This window comes from Amblyomma maculatum, unplaced genomic scaffold (genome assembly GCF_055883805.1).
Source record: "Amblyomma maculatum isolate TAMU_Amacu unplaced genomic scaffold, ASM5588380v1 scaffold_13, whole genome shotgun sequence".
Lineage (NCBI taxonomy): Eukaryota > Metazoa > Arthropoda > Arachnida > Ixodida > Ixodidae > Amblyomma > Amblyomma maculatum.
In genome coordinates this window covers 35,207,011-35,220,255 of record NW_028146738.1, presented here as the reverse complement: position 1 = coordinate 35,220,255, position 13,245 = coordinate 35,207,011, and the positions used below count along the sequence as shown (strand labels likewise).

Below are 13,245 nucleotides of genomic sequence, written 5' to 3'. Positions count from 1 at the left end.
CAGTTTTATTTTATTTTAAGGCGCAACGCTAGAAGTTGAAACTGAAGGACGCCAGCATCAATTAGAACGTGGTCTTTAAATTCTTTTGTTTGCAATGTGGTTGGAAATGTTGAATGTCCTATATTTATATCAAAGCTCAGTGTATTGCCTATACCACTTTCCATATTAATGTATGAACAAAGTTATGCGCGTTAATGTTGCCAAAGCCATGTGAACTGCTTCAAAGTAATCATTACACAAAGAGCAACCTTGTTTAATGCGTAAGAAATGCGACACATCCCTTTTTCTTAATCTGCAATGCCAGACAGTAAACTGAGCAGAATTTCAAAAGCCTAAATTTGACGTTGGATAGTACAAACCTCATTGTCCACTCAAACAATTAAGACAACTCGGCTTAAACCCTGTTTATTAAATTTTTATACATGTTCACCTTTAATACTGATGGCCATGAACTTCCTAATACGATACTGCTCATTGGAATGATAAATACTGTTGTTGACTGCTTATTTCTTGTAAATTATTCTTTTAATCATCAAGCTGTCTTAAATATGTCCGCCTTTCTGTAATACCATCTTGTACAACTCTCAGAGCTGCATTTCTCATAGTTTTTGAAATTCATGTTTGCAAACTTAAATCATTCCCCTTGCGTACTTTTCCTCTTGTAGAAGAATGCTGAACTAGAACTACTATTAATGGCCTTAGGGAATAAATGAAATGCGCTGTTCCCCATTTTATTCCCTTCATTTAGACCCCTCACTACTCCTGTGGACTGGATCTCTGGTTACTTCCCGCTTCAAATGTACGCTACTTTACTGGCAATCGTAAACTGATACCCCCTTTTGAGACTATATACAGCATTCGTTTTCGGCATATAAGTTGTTAGAGCCAACGTTGTGCTTTGTCTGCCTATGTCATTGATAATGTTTCGCGTTTTGTTCCCCAAGGCACTCACTCGACGATATCATCAGGAGAACTTAAAAAAACGTAAATGCTCTTCATTAACTCCTATCCCCAACTGTTCCCAGTCCATGTTCGAACAAGCGCTGATGAAAGCTGTGGAGTTGCGTCTTCCTGCCTGTTACCCCTTCTCCTTCTTTGTGTTTTACGCGGGAGGTTACTCGGATCCTTCTGCCGAAAAGCCTTCACCGTATTCCAAAATCCGCTTTTTCACAAAATGTGGCGCCGTCTAGCGAATGGCTGGAAATTCGTCTGCTACTGGTTGAAAACGTTCTTGCCAGACGCAGCCGCCTGCGAAATGACGATGTCTGTGCTTGACAGCTACCGCCATCTGTCGCATACGCCTCTCACCAATATGAACTGCGCACGGCCCCCGAGGTCCGCTCCGGCTTCACCGATTGCAGAGGCCAAGAACTGCGCATGCGCAGAGCGGCCTTTTGAAAAAGGCGGATTGTGTAATAAAAACGTGTCAGCGTTACAAACGAGCCGGCAAAGTAATTTTGTGTCGAACCTGCGACATAGCCGTTCTTTGCGCAGCGTTAAGGCTGGTAACATATCATTTCTCTTCTCACCTAGGATTCATCTGTTGGTGAGGTTGAAGGCTAGTTTGGGATAGGAATTCGAACCAGCGGCATATCCAACTACCATTGTGTGCTGTTAATTGCAAATGCAGGTGCCCACTGAGAGGATAGACGGGCGCTATGCCTTTCTTTCCCCAAAATAAACATGAAACAAAACTGTTAAAAATTTTGAGATGAAAAGCTGTTACTGTGTCTACTCATTAAGGCGAAATTTGAGTGTACGCCAATTTTTTAACTACTTTCTTACAGCAATTTTACGTGTGAATAACCGCCACCCCGATTTCGCAGTGTCTGTGTGATGCCTGAGTCTTAAACTAAGTTAAATGCAATCTCATGATGTATGAAGACTCTATACCGATGTTGTTCTGCGCATTTGTCTACTACCCGACTGACAGTGTTAATATGGATAGTTGTCGAGTAGCCTTTACCGGAACTTACCTCACACATTTATTAACTGGTGTCTAAGGTTCTCTTAATTTTATTATTAATAGAGTTAGTAATTTCTAGTAGGCTATGGACAGTATGCGGATCAAACCTTATCAAAACGTTTTCACTTTCTTGGCATAACCATCTTTATGTACTAATGCAATGTTAACGTTCTTTTAAGATATTTTATTGCAACTCCAAGATCATTTTATGTGACATAGTAATATTAAGAATATTACTCCTGCAGCGCGCCGGTTTCTTGCTTTCTTCCAGATAAAATAAGTTCAACTCGCGCACGAAAAAGTGCCTTACTCAACCGCATTGGTACGCTCTACTTTATAATGCGCCACATTGCATTCCGTCCGCGTAAAGAGGATATTTATGAAAGCAGTGAAGCTGTCAAATTTGTTTTGTTAAGTTAGCATGTTTCATTTATATACCCTATACAATTGCAGCCGTTCTACAAAATTATGAAACCAGTGTCAAGTTTCTCTTAGAACAGCATTACCAAAGACTGCCACTTTAGCTGCTTTCTGTCACTTTATTAATTTCGCTGTCTATCTACGTCAGAAGTCGCTCAAATTCTACGCTTTACACAAAAACCGTCGCAAATATCATAACCATCCCGTAAGACAAATATTACCGCAGTAATTCCATGTCTGAACAGAAAGAGATAGGAATGCAGTTCAAGTTATTGCTGTAATATTGAGAAAACATTGGTCAATGCCAGCTAAGGTTAGAGATGTAAGAAGTAACCAAGGCAAAATTTTAACATAGAGCAGGCTGTGCGGTTCTTGAAAATGTCAGCCCAAGATACACATATGCCTTCTTTTCTAAGACATGCGACTTAAAGATATGTTAAACTGACGTCAGAAAATGTCTATTGTTTCTAGGACGCACGCAGCTTCAAAGGGAAGAGGAAAGTTATAAGGTGAAAGTGCAGAAATCTCCAGCTTTAATTGTCTTCAGAAAATTTGTTTGGCTTCTGCATCAACGGCTTATCTGAACAAGTTTGCCCTCTGCTATATGGAAATGTTACATTGTGTAATCGCTCCCTTATACTTGCAAGGGGCCTAACGACAAAAACACTGCACGTTTTTTTCCTTTACCTCCTCGTCCGGTTATGCTGGCGAATGCGAACCATACGAGGAACACGGTCCAGAGTATGCGGTCGATGAATGCGAAAAACATCCGTTTCGCCACGGGGGGAATGTCGTCAGTGCGTTGCCACTCAACCTTCATGAATATGCAGTAGAGGCCGCAGAACAAGGAGACGCTCCATAGGAACGCCTGCACAGTCTGCACAAAAGAAGAAGACGTAAGAAGCAGTTATAAATGTGCAAGGAGAGAAAGAGCGGTGATGAGGGATCACGTTCTGCTCGGTAATATGCCTTGTGTATACATTGGGCAAGCCAGAGCAGTAAAAAATGTGGCTTTACGAGCTTACACATCTCAGGTTTCGGCCATATACATGTGTTCGAGTGTAACGATAATCAGACACCAAACTGCGCTCAATTTTCATTGCGCAGTTACTGCCGTTCATCCATAGCATCGACTGTTAGTCGATTCAGTAGCCCAGGAAGCGGAGGCAACCCTTTATATGCAGATATCATGGCACGCTAGCGAGGGTAAATATAATACCCCACCAGCACTCTTGATCGCGACACCCCCCTAGGGAAATATAGTGATAAGAGCGCACTTCTTAACTGTGGAAATTAAAGGTCATTCGATGAAAATGAAGTGCAAGCATCACCGAAACGCCTTTGTTCGTACCGGTGTGTGGCGGAAAGTCATAGCGTCATAGCGTTGACGCGATAGCGGAACTTTCGGAGTTGAATTATTCGATTCTGTCACACTAAGGAAGCAGCTTGTGCTCCTCAGAAGAATTTTTTGGCATTTAAACATTTGTTCCCGTATCTGTCCAGTCGCACAGCTACAAGTGATTACTGCCAGGACACTTGAGTCATATACAAGTTTTATCGTCGACGCATGGGCAGTTGGCTGTTCGGATAGCGTCCCGATTCTAGATAAGTGCGCAGATTTCAGATGACAAACACGAGATATCTAGCCTCAGGCTACTTCTCAGTGGTATAAAATAATTAACGAGTCCGCAAAACGCAGCTCCCCAAATAGTGTGAAATGCCCGCCGCACAGAATATCTTTCAACCTAGGAGATGCACCTTCTGGTGTGTGAGGACCAGTCACGCAGTTAAGCTAGCCCATAAAGGCTAAACCAAAGGCGCGGAACTGAAAGCGCTCAGGAATAAAGTGAGAATGGCATTTCTGGAATAAGAAATGCCTCGTTAGGGCTGCCCAGATAGAATAGATGGATAAAAATATGGGGCATTATTCAAAGTAGAGTAGTATTTTTAACATCCTTAATAATGAGTCTTAAGCTCTTCGACTTGCTGATTATAGGGCAGCTAATGAAAAATACGAAAGCACAGTGACTCACCTTTGAGATCTGAGCTCTCCGAAACTTCTCCACTAGAATGAAAGTGACACACCCGAAGAAAAAACAAACACCATGATAGTAGGGGCGAGGGTAGAAGTACTTCGCAGTGTCGACAACCGATCTGCGAAGGAACAGAGAGCGAGAGTCCAAAGGCTGTTGCGGTTACGGTAAATTGGAAATTTATTGTGGAAACAAACATAATGGGATGAGTTTGAGTATAATAGAGCATGTAGCAGTTTTTGATTGCCTAGACACAATATGCTGCTATTCCTTAAATATTTCACAGGGAAACACTAACTCTATTCAAAGGACATCACATGTGAAATTGATTGACTCTGTTAAAGAGTATACTCCTCACATTCGTTTCAAAGTGCAGTTTGCAGGGCCCTACAATCGACTTCATGTTTGAGTTAAAAACATCGCCTTACCCTAAAAATAATTAACAAAGAAGTCTTCGCCTGAAGTGAAGCGCTGTTAAGCATCTATCCAGATTAATAAAAGAACACTAAATTTTATCTACCATTTCCTCCAGTTCTGACAGATTAATTATGAGGGACGACAAAGTCAAAATGTGTTGCTACCACTTGGTAAACTTGCAAAAGTGGCTCATATAAAGAGGCATTCGAAAGTGTATATCCAGGAAACGTTGCGCAGAAACTGTCGTGAAGGCTGCAATAGTGATCTGGACGATTTCTAACAGAAAGCTGCCTCCTAATGTCGTCTTACCTGAATGCGGGGTGGCTGCTCACAATAAATGGCATCATGTCGGTTCCGTACAGCTGCCATGCTGAAGCACCGCAACACACGAGTGACAGTACTGAGAAGACGGCAACAACGCGCCATTTGTTCCTGCGTTGTGAAAAAGGATGTTTCTGCGCCCAACCGTAGGGCAGAGGATACGATGCCTGCGAGTAAAGATAGTACACTTACGCCCCAAAAATTTGGATTACAATGACTGAAACAACGAACAGCTGGTAGTCAGCAGAGAGGTACCACAAATGCAGCATGGTTACCTGCGCGAAAAGAAAAAAATTAAAGGTTATTCAATGATGGAAACAAAGCGTGATAATGTACACCCTTTTTACATTGCTTAAGTATACTAATGAGGTCACAATAAAGACCAATTGGCAACTTTGAGTTGCGCTGTTGCAACCTGCATGATTCTATGCACTTGGTGCACTTTACAAGCAATCTTGTCATCTGTACAGCCTATCGACTCTCAGTCATTTTCAAATTTGTTGAGTTCATATCAGTCTCCTTTTTGTTTGCTCAAATATTCCTAGTAACCTTTAATTTATGCCGTCATGTTTAGCCATAATGCTATGCTTCATTGTTTGCTTTAGTTATCGATGACATATTCGTATATTTCTGAGCTTCTACTGTTACTCCTATCATGACTCTTATTTATCTCTTCCGCTCAGTACATACGAAGAAATACAGTCATTACCCACCTAGAGACAGACGGATGCCTATGCACAGTTTTCACTTTCCTGGTAATCTTAAAGCTCTCGCGCTTGCAAAAAAAGGAAGCCATTACTGAAAACCATCTGTTCTTCCTCCTCACCCTATATAAGATCCTTGTGCCAATTGTCGGTGCGAGCTTGTACGAAAGCATTAATTTCTTTTTCCCACCCGCACTTCCATAGGACAATCATTTTAGATAAAAAATATTTTTTGTAAACCGATCTCTTTAGGCATGCCATTAAAACCGTTAAGCCACTTTTAATCCATATTGCTCCATATTTTAAGCCGTTAAGCCATATTGATCACTTTTTTACCTGCGCTATCTGCCGTGAAAGAATCCTGGCAGGCAACAACAACCGTGCAGTGAGCGCATAACCTAAGAATGACACGGCCTGCCCGGCGCTCTAGATTTGTTTTTAAACCCGTCTAGGAAGCATTCGATTTTCCCTCGAATGCTCTAACGAACAAACTATTGCAACACGACAATTTTTGTCCATTCTTCATGAAGAAAACCCTTGCATTTTTAAACCACAATGGCTTCTATGCGCTATAGCATAATGTCTTTATAGCTCCGCTGCGGAGGCTCAGTGGTAAGTGATGGCTTTGTTTGTGGGGTCTTACGTCCCAAAGCGACTCAGGCTGTGAGAGACGCCGTAGTGGAGGGCTCAGGAAATTTCGACTACCTGGGGTTCTATAACGTGCGCTGACATCGCACAGCACACGGGCGCCTTGAGTGGAAAGTGAGTTCGGCTGCTTATCTTGAGGGCTGTGTTGGATTCCGTGCAGAAAAGCTGATTTTCGATGTATGCGAAAAGCGCGTCGCCCGTGTACTGTGTGATGTGAGTTGAGCCTTAAAGAACCCGAGGTGGCCAAAATTTTCAGAGTCCTCGACTAATGCCTCCCTCCATAGCCTGAGTCTCTTCGGAACATCAAACCCTATGAACGAAATCGACCCTATTGCAAAAACTAGTGCCACTGGGTCCCAGCGCCATACCTGATTATGGTCCCAGTATGACGCTGGAAACTGACCGCACTGGGACGCGGCATACTGGCATGCTCCGCACTGGCGGTATTAGTCGCCCGGAGAAAAAAGGGTTGGGATAAAAATCTAAAGCTAAAAAGCAACGAAGCACCTTAAGTACATTAGAAAAAAAAAAAACAGTGCCACCTATCGCACTTCAAACTCGGTGCGTAGGCATCCCTTCAATCACTAGCGCTCGACGCTAACCATTCAGTCATGCCGAGAATTTTTTCCCTTTATTGCATGAAAGTATTTCGAGCAATTTAACCAGGTCGCATTCCGCAAGCTGTCAGTACACAGTTACATCAGCATCGAGCTCTCACTTTGCTTACACATCAGAATTCCGGGAGACATATACATGCAACTAGTTAATGTAACCAGGCAGGAGGTCGATCCTGCGCAGCATACACCCCCCGCCGCATCATAGCACATTGTTCTCTGAACAGAGACATCAATGAATGAGGTGGCTATGCGTGGCGATCAGTCACTGGAAACCTTTGAAATATTTATGCATGTTATGTCATGACCGTATTGATTTATAAAGTTGGGAACATGTTTCGCATTCTACCAGCCATTGCTGCCGCTCTAACAATTACAACTTCTTGATCATTGGAGTTTGCTTCCTGCTCTCACAACTTGCAACTAATGTTCTGGATGCCTATGCGCGCTATTTTGTGCACTGGAATCATTTTAACATGTGGAGTTTGACATCGCTCGCAAATTTACCAACGCCGGCTCTTCGGTGGTGCTTTGCGACCGTGTGCACAATTTTGGCTGAACACGGAGCTTTAGTACAAACCTTCAAAGAAAAAAGTGCGACCAAGCTTCAATACCGGCAAGCACAGCAGCGACGACACTATTGTGCGTGCAATTAAACTGTATTTGTTTGTAAACATTTCAGGAAGCGTTGCGATGGCCGAGGGCTCGGCTGCTTTATACGCAGAGTAAGAAGGAGTGCAAAAGCTTGAGAAACACGCAAAATATTATGGATTACAAGCGCTGTATGTTGTTTTTTTTTCTCTCACGGGTCCATCGCTAGGTAAACTACCCTCTTGTTTTATTTTTTAGTCTGCTTTTTATACTGGGCCGCGATGCAGGCTACGCTCGCCTGCGATTGAGCCCGCATTGAACATTTTGGCGGTAATCAGGTTAGAGTGAACTTAAGATCACTGTGAAGTTTGTTATGCTTGGTAGCCCACCTTACTCAATTCTAGTTTTAGTTGTATGTTAATCGTTAGTGTGTCATTAGATATCAGGGCGCAGCGGTCCTGGTCTCTCTCGAAACGCTTGAAACGGCCTATCGAAACATGGAAAAAAGATATTGCCTTTGTTTTCTTACAGGTGCGCAACGACTTCGCAACAAAAAGCACTTGCTTCAAACATAATTCTCATATGCGCTCCGATGGTCGATTGCGAGTACGCTGATGCCATGTAGGCCTCTGAGGGATGCTAACCTGTCGACACTGCGGGCCGCACCGGCTATACTGGGGCAGTGGGACCAGTGCGGCCTCAGCGCACATACAGCGCTCCTCCCAGTGCATCGTGGATGCCAGCGACACAGCCAGCGTCAAGCTAATTTCTGCGTTTTTCTCCCATCGTACCAGTGCGACAAGTGTCTTCCCGGCACTGTTCCAGTAAATATCGCAGACCTCGAGCGTGCTCAGCCGATCCAGTGCAAAACCAGCGCGAAAATCTTACTGTTTTCGTACTGGAAGATCCTGGGAGACGTTGTTTTTTGCAATAGGGGATTTCTTTATTGATTAAAATATCATCACATATGTTCATATATTATCTCGCCATAATCTTGTGCGATGTTTCTGATTTAACCGCAATTAAGAAGCTAAACGTCTCGGAATAACAGAAGCGCTACACACAAGAACAAAAGGAGGGTACACAGAACTTACTTATGCGTCCCCTCCTTATGTTCTTGTGTGTAGCGCTTCTGTTATTTCACGTTGTACATACACCAACTTTCTCAGTTGTCTGATTTGAAGTAGCTAACATATATAATTAGAATCTACTAAATTGTCAAAGTTAAATCAGGGTTGCGGAAAAAAAAAATCATACCCTCTGTTTTTCACACTAATTCAGGACAAATAAAGTTTTGACTTACTGTCATAAATATTAGAATAGTTAGCCAGTGCCACTGAAATTATGTCTTTATTATTTTGAATTCAATATTTTATATCCTTTTTTGATTGAATAGGTTTCTGTAACCCTTCCTCCGTTTTTGTTTTGTTTTTTTTTCCTAATTTGGTTTCAAACTTACGCTCTTAGTTCTGCTTGCACAACTAGTAAATTGCTTTTTGATCAGAAGTTTTGTGTGCTACCTTTTGCATTCTCGGCTCAGTGCATGCATGGCCTTTGCGACCCTAGTCAGCATACTAGTGTACGTGTATCGTAGTGTGCTACCAACAAAAATGATATCTCTTCGCTACCTTTCATTTGACGATCTGTTCCTTTTCCAGGGTATACAAGGCCGACATAAAGCCATCGGAGAGTTGCGTCAAGAAACCAAAATGAGGGCTCACCGTCTGTACATCGTCCTGTTTCCAGTTACGAATCTGCAGAAGCAAGTGCCACCAGTGCTCACGCACCTCTTTATAAAATCTGTCGTAAAACTCCTTCGAGTATGGACCAGTTGCTATTAGAGGCAAGAGGTATATACACATGATCATGAAGAAGACCGGTACAGTAGTCCTGCAAGAAAAAGAGGGGAATTTTCACTGCAGCTCTGGTTAATCAAGCGGTTCACTTTCACGCTTACGTAGTCATGACACTGAACCTCCAGAAAGTAGTTGTGCATGTTTCAGAGCAAAAGAGAACAATTTGAACGTGAGCGACATGCCGATAAATATTAATTTAATTTTCATGATATTCCCCTTAACCTCCGCGTATGTGGGATGCGTACGAGCTTGCTTGAAGAATTTAATTTCACCACTATGTGCTCCAGTTCACTCCGTGGTGCGTTAAGCAGTGATGAGTTGCGCCAATATCTAATACCCTTGCCACACGGCAAATTCAATGTCGTTTCCATCGAATGCCATTCGTTAAAAACGACATTTTGTTGCCGCCCCACGATAAAGTATAATGACATTCGATGAAAACGACTTTAGGTGTCGAATGAGTGGTAGGAACTCATTCGTAGGCAAACAACAAGAAAATGTGCTATCTCGACACTAGAGACTTGGTACGAATATGCACCCACAATTAACTTCAAAAGTGCTAGAGGCATTATAATGCTACCGTACGTCTATAATTTTGTAGCTAGCTATTAAACTATATGAAATTTGCCAAACAGCATTGCAAGGAAAAAAAAAAGCTGCCACCCTCGCTACCAGCCAACCCGTAGCCACCGCACCCATACCGGGCGGCACCGGCCGCTCCTGCCACAGTAATTTTGGTGCCGGGTCGCGGACAGAGCGGATTCCTTTCGCCACCGTAAGAAAAGCAGGCTCTGTTGATTTAAGCAAGCCCCGCTTGGATGAAGGAATCTCATAAAATAATCTTTACTGGGGATCGCAATTATGTAAGGAGATTTTTGTGGGAGGGATGACTGCAAAACAACAAATTTCTGCTCACAGCCATCTAGCAGCTGCCGCCGGTGTGGTGCAGCTCGTCCGATCTCGTACTCTAGCTCCGGTGGCAAGCAGTCACCGAAACTATACTTCCCTTTACTGTGAGACACTTTGTGAGAGGCAATTGAACTGAAAGGGAGGCAGTAGGCAATTTATTATTTGCAAAGCGATGTCAGCTGTGGCTTCGGTGCGAAACCGTTTCGGCCTATAGTGGCGACTTGGGCGTAGAGCACGGCCAGAGCTCCGTTGTCCGCCGCTGTCTCGGGCAGCGCCGTTTCGGTAAGGCCGCGGCATCCGGTGTGTGAATGTGTGAAGCATTATGCATTTGTTGGCTGTTTCTTGGTGAGGCTGGAGTCGGGCATTTTTCGGCGGGTATGAGCGAATGATCCTCCGAAGACGGGACTTGCTGTATGATGCGCCGTCGGACAGTACACTAGTCACTGCCTATTTTACGTGTTGCTATTGGTACTTGATTTAGTGCAGGTTGTTAGGTGGTTGAAACTGGTCAAGTTAGGTTGTTGAGACTGGCCAAGTCTTGCCTGCGCGCAGACGAGAACACCTTCCGTACCTTTTCGTAAACAAATGCCGCCGACTCAGCCGCTAACTTTGTAATGGGTCGCAATCAACAGTTTGGTTACGAGGCACGCAAGACATGAATATGAATTCAGAGGCTGCTTTCGTTCACTGCGCAGTCATTTTCGCAAAATATTGAAGGTGCACCATGATTTGTGCATCCATCGCAATTGCCATCATTTGCAAATAGCAATAAACTGAATGTAAACGACACTGAATTTCCCGTGTGGCAGGGATATAACACCACAGATGTTAATGTTGTAGCAGCGATAACCTCCGCTGGAATAGGACGCTAATGCTGTTAAGCGAAACGCGTGCTCTATAGACCGCGAATAAATGTAAGGCCGAGCTTAAAACTTCAGCCATCTGCAGGGAACGTGCGGGATTAAAAATGCCGCACTAATTGGCCGATACGCTGGCAAGGAGGACACAACCATTCAGTAACTTTATAAGAGCCTGTTAGCGCTCCATGACTTCAAGAAAAGATACACACGATGTCTGTTTTGCGCGGTAACAATGCCTTACCACTTGTCCATGTGCGCTTGTTGTTTTTGAGAGCATTTGAGTAACTTTGCCTGCTATATGTATCTTTTTTGTTTTTCATTCTGTGTGGCTCTCGAAAAGAAAAGTTATGTTGCTGGTTAGACTAAAATTGCATGAGGGCTAATGCCGTTTTTTTGTTTTTCACCTATACAAAAATATCTGCCAATCTGAGTTATGTCATAGAGAGTTTTAGCCTAGAAACGCTCGGCCATAAACTCAGCGTGACAACAAATAAAAGACAGCTTTATAATTATTGTGAGAATGGATATTTATTCTGCTTTTTTGCTACGTACTTTCCCCTCTGTAGGCATGGCATGCATTTGAAACAGGGAAAAACTTTATTCTAATGCCCCATTAGACTCTCAATATATTAGGTAGGGGTAATGAAAAGCAGCTGCTCCGTCAGCTGTTGTGGGGTTATTAAGGTTCGCCTCTTTCGTAGTGAACTATGAAGGAAGGTAGTGAATGGGCTAAGGTTTGTGTGAGGATAGTATAGGATGCAAAACAAGAGAAAAAACTGGAAATGGTGAGGAGAGATTTTAGGTTCATATGCAGAAGAATTCAAAGTGGGGTCTTGGCGAAAGTTGTCTCTAGAACGAGATATGTTGAAAGGGATTCTCTATTCACGATTATTGTGTCGTCATTTTTCATAAATACGTCAGGCGTGGAAAGATTCAATTCAGTGAGCCTGTAGACGCTTCAGCCTCTAAAATAATTTTCCGTTCAGTTCCGTATATTCCGTTAAACCGACATTATAAACAGTATACAGGTTGCACTTCATAGACAACACAAGAGCGCAAACTGAACATTCTAATACGCACGCCCACTGAACGCCTGTACTCCGTGGGGCTAAACTTCACTAAGAGATAGCTTAAAACAGCATGAATACCGGCAGACGGCCTTTATTTTCCACGTGAAATAGAAGCATCGAATCATACGACAAGCTGCTCTTTACATCATCTTTCTCCCTCTCAGTGCGCACTCTTCCTCGTTCTCATATTACTTTCGCATCACCTCCATTCAAAAACATATTTGAGGTCGATTCTATCCCAGGCAGGTTTGCTGCTCGTGTTGCCCACCACGCTCATCCCCTTGATTTGACCATCTCCTTCTCAAACGCTTCGCGAGCTCAAGTCGAGCTGCAGCTCGTGCGAAATTTTATATCAAGCCTATATTATACGGACGCAGGCTTAAGACGGTTGTAAATTTTGATTCTGAGGTACAATCTAGCTGTATTTCTCCGCTCGAGAAGGGCAGTGGGAGTCTTCCAACCGCGACTGCAGTTCAAATGACACTACTTATGAGAAGGAAGGGACCCCCCCCCCCCCCCCCCCGAATGGCCATTTCCAAAATATCTCAAGTAATGTTCGGGTAAGGCGTGGCCGCACCTTCATGCATAGAGTGAATTTGTGAGTTACGTTCTAGCACACAATGACGTGTTTGAATGCACAGCGTACGGCGATATACGTGCTTATTATGAACGTTATATGGAGCAACTGAGCGGAGTGCCTTTAACCGTCAACTGCGTATTTAGCCCTTCAGCCTGTCATAGGCAGCATATATGCTAAAATAAGTTTTTGTTGACCTATATAGATGACTTTGCACTCGTACAAAGGCCAGGTAAGTTCATGCTACAGATTATTACCC

The 13,245-nt window shown here is 43.3% G+C and overlaps 1 protein-coding gene across 1 annotated transcript in view; it reads right to left on the bottom strand.

Moving 5' to 3' along the window:
- LOC146172555 (nose resistant to fluoxetine protein 6-like) overlaps nt 1-13,245 on the bottom strand; it is a 76,815-nt gene that overhangs the window by 10,652 nt on the left and 52,918 nt on the right. Inside the window, exons 9-13 of the mRNA XM_084585799.1 lie at nt 9,436-9,604; nt 5,350-5,432; nt 5,146-5,268; nt 4,420-4,540; nt 3,074-3,263 (exon numbers count right to left, since the gene is read on the bottom strand). Coding sequence (XP_084441925.1) covers nt 3,074-3,263; nt 4,420-4,540; nt 5,146-5,268; nt 5,350-5,432; nt 9,436-9,604 — 686 coding nt within the window. The remainder of the gene's footprint in view (nt 1-3,073; nt 3,264-4,419; nt 4,541-5,145; nt 5,269-5,349; nt 5,433-9,435; nt 9,605-13,245) is intronic.